This window comes from Bombina bombina, chromosome 6 (genome assembly GCF_027579735.1).
Source record: "Bombina bombina isolate aBomBom1 chromosome 6, aBomBom1.pri, whole genome shotgun sequence".
NCBI classification, from domain to species: domain Eukaryota; kingdom Metazoa; phylum Chordata; class Amphibia; order Anura; family Bombinatoridae; genus Bombina; species Bombina bombina.
In genome coordinates, this window is record NC_069504.1 from 219,391,188 (window position 1) to 219,398,979 (window position 7,792).

At 39.8% G+C, this 7,792-nt stretch overlaps 1 protein-coding gene across 1 annotated transcript in view; it reads left to right on the plus strand.

The window, feature by feature from the left end:
- The window catches only part of ARID2 (AT-rich interaction domain 2), a 574,897-nt gene extending 567,454 nt beyond the window's left edge, over positions 1–7,443 (plus strand). Inside the window, exons 17-21 of the mRNA XM_053716737.1 lie at positions 213–351; positions 590–675; positions 1,009–1,123; positions 1,300–1,391; positions 5,851–7,443. Coding sequence (XP_053572712.1) covers positions 213–351; positions 590–675; positions 1,009–1,123; positions 1,300–1,391; positions 5,851–5,995 — 577 coding nt within the window. The 3' untranslated portion in view covers positions 5,996–7,443. The remainder of the gene's footprint in view (positions 1–212; positions 352–589; positions 676–1,008; positions 1,124–1,299; positions 1,392–5,850) is intronic.
- Positions 7,444–7,792: the final 349 nt, after the last annotated feature.

Genomic DNA, 7,792 nt, shown 5'->3' on the forward strand with positions numbered 1-7,792 from the left:
TGTGTGTTTTTGTTCTTATTAAACTGTGTGATTTGGTTAAATTAATTATTGCTGCAGAATATGTTGGTACTCTACGAATACCCGATGATGATAATATATGCGTTTGTACTCCATTTAGCTTACTGGACATATACAGATATTAATGAATTAATTGCAGACTGTTTATGTACATTTTATACATTTCACTTCATTTTTTCACTCCTTTTTTTTAGATGGTTTGAAACCCCATCTCAAGTTTTTTACCATGCTGCAACTGAACATGGTGGTAAAGATGTGTATCCTGGACAGTGCATGTGGGAAGGCTGTGAACCTTTCCAGCGGCAGAGGTTTTCATTTATCACACACTTACAGGTAAGCTTGTGCAATTACTGTAGTGTACACTAAATTATTTAACTTCTTATCTTATTATAAATTGAAAGATGCAGCAGCACTTCACAGGAACAAAAATAATTATCTTATATCAAAATAGTGGCAAAATAGTTGTTTGATAGAAAGTTGATTGTACTAAATTCATCTTAGGATGTTTTCTATGTTTAGATTTTTTTTTATCTTAATTTGTTTGCTATTTCTTGTCTAAATGTCTTAACAGGACAAGCACTGTTCAAAAGATGCTCTTCTAGCAGGGCTTAAACAGGAGGAACAGGGACAGGCCGGAAATCAAAAATCTTCCAATAAGTAAGAAACTATCTCTATAACAATTGTACATTTTATATTGTACCACATTTTTAGAACACATTTTGAAGTTACATAACAGGTCTCTACAATGCCACAACACACCAGGTCACATGGCAAGTAAAAAAATGGGCCTGACAGCTTTACTTTATTTATCTTTATATTTCCCCAATATCCTACTATCTATCATAATACCATGGACACAATTTAAAGGCTGTATTCTCTCACTGGCTACCAAAATTTATCAAATCCTGACATATTATTAAAAAACAAAAAAAATTGGTTCTAAAGCCCCCCTTGTTTCATTGTATTTATCTGTGGAATTTCTCATTGTAGACAGTCTGGAGGTTCATCAACTCCCAGAGCTCAGAAGGCTATTGTAAACCATCCAAGTGCAGCACTCATGGCACTCCGGCGGGGATCAAGAAATCTGGTCTTCAGAGACTTCACAGTAAGTACAAATTAAGGACATTAAAAAATAACGACACATATTTAATGAGACTCAGTCCCAACATAGGCAACATCTATGAATTAGTTGTCCTTTGATTGTACACTTGACTGCAGGTCATTCTCTTGCTATAGCTAATATGTATAAAATATATATTTTATTCTTTTCATTTCATAAAGGATGAAAAAGAGGGACCAATCACAAAACACATCCGATTAACAGCTGCCTTAATATTAAAAAATGTTGCAAAACACTCAGAATGTGGTCGCAGGTAAGTTTCTATTTAACCAGCACTTCTCAAACACAAAAAATGTTACTCTAACTTTTAAAGCAAAATTAAAGTCTTGCTTATTAAATACAATTTGAAGAAAACCTGCAAAGGTTTTGCAGTTTGTGTTTGTTTCTCTCTTTATGCAGTTTCTTATAAAAGCCTGTATCAGAAGTGCTTGGTATTCATTTATTTCAATACTACCTTAAAGAGACGTTGTAGGGGAAATCATGCGTAGAAAAGTGTAGTAGCCAAATTCTTATTTTTAAGCATAAAAAAGCAGTTTTAAATTAAATTGAACTTGGCAAAAATACAGGTTCATGTGCAACTGATACTGCAGTATGAATGATTATTGATTGGGGATATTGGTTAATTAACACTATCCACCTTTAACCTGACAATAACACATAGCTTTAGTCAGTACAGAGCAGAAATAGAACTAATGCTTTTTTTTTATATGGGTGGAATGCTGCACGTGCTAAATCACCACCGCTGTAACTTCCCCCTTTTCCACCGCCACTTGGGCCATCTCGCCTTTGCATTTAATTTCCTAGTCTTATTTGGGCATATAGTCAGCATAATGGTGCTGCAATGGCCACGCATCTGAGATTTTACTTGTAAATGTAGCTGGCATAATGGGGCTGCATGGGCAGTATACTTTGTGATGTGATATATGAGCACATATAACAGACATAGTAGATTTACTTGGTCATATGTCTGCTGTATTTTGATATATAAAACAATGTTGCTTATTACTGTTTACCACTGATTGTTGTATATGGAGTGGGGCCCAGCCATTACTACCAGTATACGTGGAAGAAAATCCTGTTGCAGATTATGAACACAATCCCAGAGGCAGAACTTTTTTTCTTTCTCTGCAATGAGAAATTTATTAGTGAACATTTTTCTGCAGTGACTCTAAGGAGCCGGTGTTGCTGTGTTTGTTGCCCTTACTCAGTGTGCATGAGGACAGGTTCATGTACAGCCTTGCTGATGTCTGCTGTACGTTCCCACAGTGTCAGTCTGCCTGGGAACCTGCTCTACTGTACTGCTGAGGTCTATGTGCTTATTTTGGAGGGGCTGCTGTTCTATGCTTATACTGCTGATGTATAATATATGCTTCTTAAAGGATGGCACTTAGAAATTATTGTGTGTGTATATGGGTGTGTGTGTATATATATATATATATATATATATATATATATATATATATATATACACACACTGTATATTATTTATTTATTACAACCTCAGAGTTGATTCCAGTAAAGAGATCCTTAAAAAAAAAAAACACAACTATAATACACACCCATTTAAAAAAAAAAAAAATCTGTTGTACATGACTAAGGCTGAAGCTTTTCCCAAATGAGTTAAAGGGGAATTCACAGTATTCTGAAAAAGGCTCGGTAAGGGTCCACAACCCCATATTTCCAATACTGTGCATATCCAATTAACTTATTTGGTACAGTTTCAGCTTCTGTAATCTCTATATGCACGCACATACACACACACATATATATATATATATATATATATATATATATATATATATAAATATATATATATATATATAAATACACACACACACCATAGATACACACACACACCATAGATACACACACACACACACACACACACACACACACACACCATAGATACTCACACACACACACACCCCATAGATGCACACCCCATAGATGCACACACACACACACCCCATGGATGCACACACACACACCCCATGGATGCACACACACACACCCCATAGATGCACACACACACACCCCATAGATGCACACACCCCATAGATGCGCGCGCACACGCCCCCCATAGATGCGCGCGAACACGCCCCCATAGATGCGCGCACACACGCCCCCCATAGATGCGCGCACACACGCCCCCCCCATAGATGCGCGCACACACGCCCCCCCCCATAGATGCGCGCACACACGCCCCCCCCCATAGATGCGCGCACACACGCCCCCCCCATAGATGCGCGCACACACGCACCCCCCATAGATGCGCGCACACACGCACCCCCCATAGATGCGCGCACACACGCACCCCCCATAGATGCGCACACACACGCACCCCCCATAGATGCGCACACACACGCACCCCCCATAGATGCGCACACACACGCACCCCCCATAGATGCACACACACACACACCCCCCATAGATGCGCACACACACGCACCCCCCATAGATGCGCACACACACGCACCCCCCATAGATGCGCACACACACGCACCCCCCATAGATGCGCACACACACGCACCCCCCATAGATGCGCACACACACGCACCCCCCATAGATGCGCACACGCACCCCCCATAGATGCGCACACGCACCCCCCATAGATGCGCACACGCACCCCCCATAGATGCGCACACGCACCCCCCATAGATGCGCACACGCACCCCCCATAGATGCGCACACGCACCCCCCATAGATGCGCACACGCACCCCCCATAGATGCGCACACGCACCCCCCATAGATGCGCACACGCACCCCCCATAGATGCGCACACGCACCCCCCATAGATGCGCACACGCACCCCCCATAGATGCGCACACGCACCCCCCATAGATGCGCACACGCACGCACCCCCCCATAGATGCGCACACGCACGCACCCCCCATAGATGCGCACACGCACGCACCCCCCATAGATGCGCACACGCACGCACCCCCCATAGATGCGCACACGCACGCACCCCCCATAGATGCGCACACGCACGCACCCCCCATAGATGCGCACACGCACGCACCCCCCATAGATGCGCACACGCACGCACCCCCCCTTAGATGCGCACACGCACGCACCCCCCATAGATGCGCACACGCACGCACCCCCCCATAGATGCGCACACGCACGCACCCCCCATAGATGCGCACACGCACGCACCCCCCATAGATGCGCACACGCACGCACCCCCCCTAGATGAGCACACACACGCACACCCCATAGATGCGCACACACACACCCCATAGATGCGCACACACACACACACCCCATAGATGCGCACACACACACCCCATAGATGCGCACACACACACACCCCATAGATGCGCACACACACACACACCCCATAGATGCGCACACACACTCACACCCCATAGATGCACATACACACACCCCATAGATGCACACACACACACCCCATACATACACACACACACACACACACACACACCCCATATACGTACACAACATATTAAAGAACAAAAAAAAATCTGTCTTAAGTATTTTGATTGGCTCCTTTACTCCTAGAATACATTTGTTAAGCCCTGACTTACCTTTTCTGCAATGTGCTGTTACCCTGTACCGCACTGGAGTTCAGGAAGTAGGAGGAAATTGAAAAGAGAGGAACGTAGCAAATATTTACATTGAGATAGAACGGAACAGTGACACCTTCAGGTAGAAATTAAAAGTGCAGGCAAAAAAATTATTTTAACTGCCACTGCCGTTCTTTCTGAAGAGACCCTTCAGTTTCTGCTATAAGAACGCAGATCGCACAGTGTTCTGCCTTGGGGAACACCATAAGTTCAGAAAAGTGTATATGCAATATCCCTCACATTCAGGATAAAACTGATGAAGTTGTACTAATTGTATATGTTTTATCAGCAATATACTTATAATCTTGTTGATTCTTTGATTTTTACGGAAAATTTTTAAATACTATACTTATAGTTTATAGTTCTTCTATTCTCTCAATGTGTCTTAAAGGGACACGAAACCCAACATTTTTCTTTCATGATTCAGATAGAGAATACAGTTTTAAACAGCTTTCCAATTTACCTCTATTATTATTTAATTTGCTTCCTTCTCTAATTATCGTTTGCTGAAAGGTTTATAGGTAACCTCTAGGTAAGCTCAGGAGCAGCATGTAACCTAGGTTCTCTCTGCTGATTGGTGGCTGCATGTATATACCGATTGTCATTGGCTCACCCATGTGTTCAGTTAGAAACTAGTAGTGTATTGCTGCTCCTTCAACAAATGGTTCCAAGAGAATGAAAACAAATTATATAATAAAATGAATATAGAAAGTTGTTTAAAATTGTATTCTCTATCTGAATCATGAAATAATTTGGGGTTTCATGTCCCTTTAAGCCTTGCTTTAAATACACATCTACAAGGTATTTAAATGTTTACTTTTATAGAGTATGGAAGCCTTTTCTCCCATTATATCAACTTTGTTGTTTATTATGGGTAGTGGCCAATGACAATGAGTTTATACCACCCCAACCGCAATAGACCTAAGAAAAATACACCAGTACTGATATTGCCAAATAATGCTTCTTATTGTGAAGATAAATATTTATCCTTAACTAGAAGTACTATTGTATGAAATGTTACTGCTTAGTGGAACTTTGGTGTAAATCATTTTTATTTATTTTATCAAAGTGATTAATACTTGCTAAAATGTTCATGAGTTCTCATTTTGTTGCCTCCACAGATCGTTAAAAAGACATGAAAATCATTTATCGGTTCTAGCCCTTAGTAATATGGAAGCTTCCTCCACACTTGCCAAATGCCTTTATGAACTTAATTGTACAACCCACAGTACAGAACAAGAAACAGACTATGACATGCTACAGTGAGAAGAGTGCCCTTTGTACCACTGGGATGGTTAGTCACACAACATTTCAAATACTGTTACTAAGGAAAGCACTAAGTCTTAATGGAGCAGAGACCATAGCTTGCATTATTATATCTCCTCCTTTGTTGCTGAGAGGAGTCTTCACATTCTGATCACTGAATGAATCCCTTTGTTCTCTGTAAGAGAAAAAAGAAACTGCCATGGGATTTTCTACCAGCAGTCTACAGGATGTCTTTCACAGTGGAACTATCCTGACGGAAACTGGTGTGTTCAGAATAAACTACCATCCACATTGGAATAAACATGGAAACATTATAAAACCCTCACGAGCAGATAAAATAGAAGCATTAAATATTTTTATCTATATCCAAAAAGGAGCACATTTTTATATTTACGAAACTGTTTAAGCTGGTTTGAATAAAAAATTCAGCACATCTGTATCCCCCTGATCTTGGTGGGTCCCACCAATATCTTGCTATGGATTGTGTGTTTTGTTTAGAAATCAGTAGCTTGGTTTTCTTACTTGAGCCAATATATTTTCACTTATTTATTATCATAAAATTTACCAGTCTGAATAGATCTTGTAAATATTTGTGAATAGAACACCTTTCATGCCACTGCAGCCACTGGAAGAAATGAATTCTGTGGTGTTCTAGAAGCATCATAGCTAGGTTCTAAAGTTTTCTAGACTTAACTGTCAATTGTAACTAATTGTGATATATTCTACGCAGTGGATGAATGTTCTTTAAATTTGTGTAAATAATTCTGGAAAGGTACTGATGCTGTAAAGTTAAAACAGTTTTGTGGAACTGTGATATTTTGCCCACTTTTCTTTTTTTCCCTTTTTATTATTTTTTTTATTTGTATTATACACCTTGTAGAACTCATTTGCTGGCTGAAAGAGTATGGAATAATATATCACATGTCATTTTTGTAGAAGAAAAACTATTTGAAGTTATTTTTGGTTTTTCCCTGACATATATCCACTGAAAATGTTTGTCATAGTGCAAGCTCAGAGCTTGTACAGAATTTTTTGTATTTGTAAATTGGTTTAAATACATGGAATTTTATACAGGTTTTCTCCTGTGTTATATTTGCATTATTACGTGCAGGTATGATATTTTCTTCACTACTTTTTCTATCTTAATATAGTGTGGAATTTTATTGTATTATTCTTCCATTCTTAATACTGTACCACATTCCTGCTCAGATCCCGCTCACGCCGTTAAATTTGTCTTTCCTCTCCCACCCTATCACCTTGGCGTGAAGTGTATTCATTTATAACTGCCTGTTGTATTAGCATCCAAAAATGTGGAACTCTCCCAAACACCATTTCTGCTGTGTCCGTAGGATGTGCAGTAAAGATATAGACCTAACAGTTTATGTTATAGAATGGCTTTATTTACTTTGGTGACTGTTTATAGTTTTTAAAATAAAAGACTGAACATTTTTTGTCTCTTTTATTTTCAAGGATATTTATATAAAAAAACTAGTGTTTTTCACCCTCATATTTCTTTCATACCCTACTATATGTAGTGAAATATATTCATGTTCTAGTGCAGTATATGCCATGTGAATTCTGCAGTCAGTAGAAACTTTCTTGGATATCATCTTTAGGGGACCTTTACTTGTTATAATGTACAATTATGCTTTCTACTGGTCAGTTCTGTTGCTACAGATTTTATGCTTACATCTTATACAGGACACATATTGGAGTAATTAACCAGAGCACATATTTTGATGACCTGAATTTGCTGATGATATGTTGCACCTACACTTTGAAAAGGAGCAGAGATAT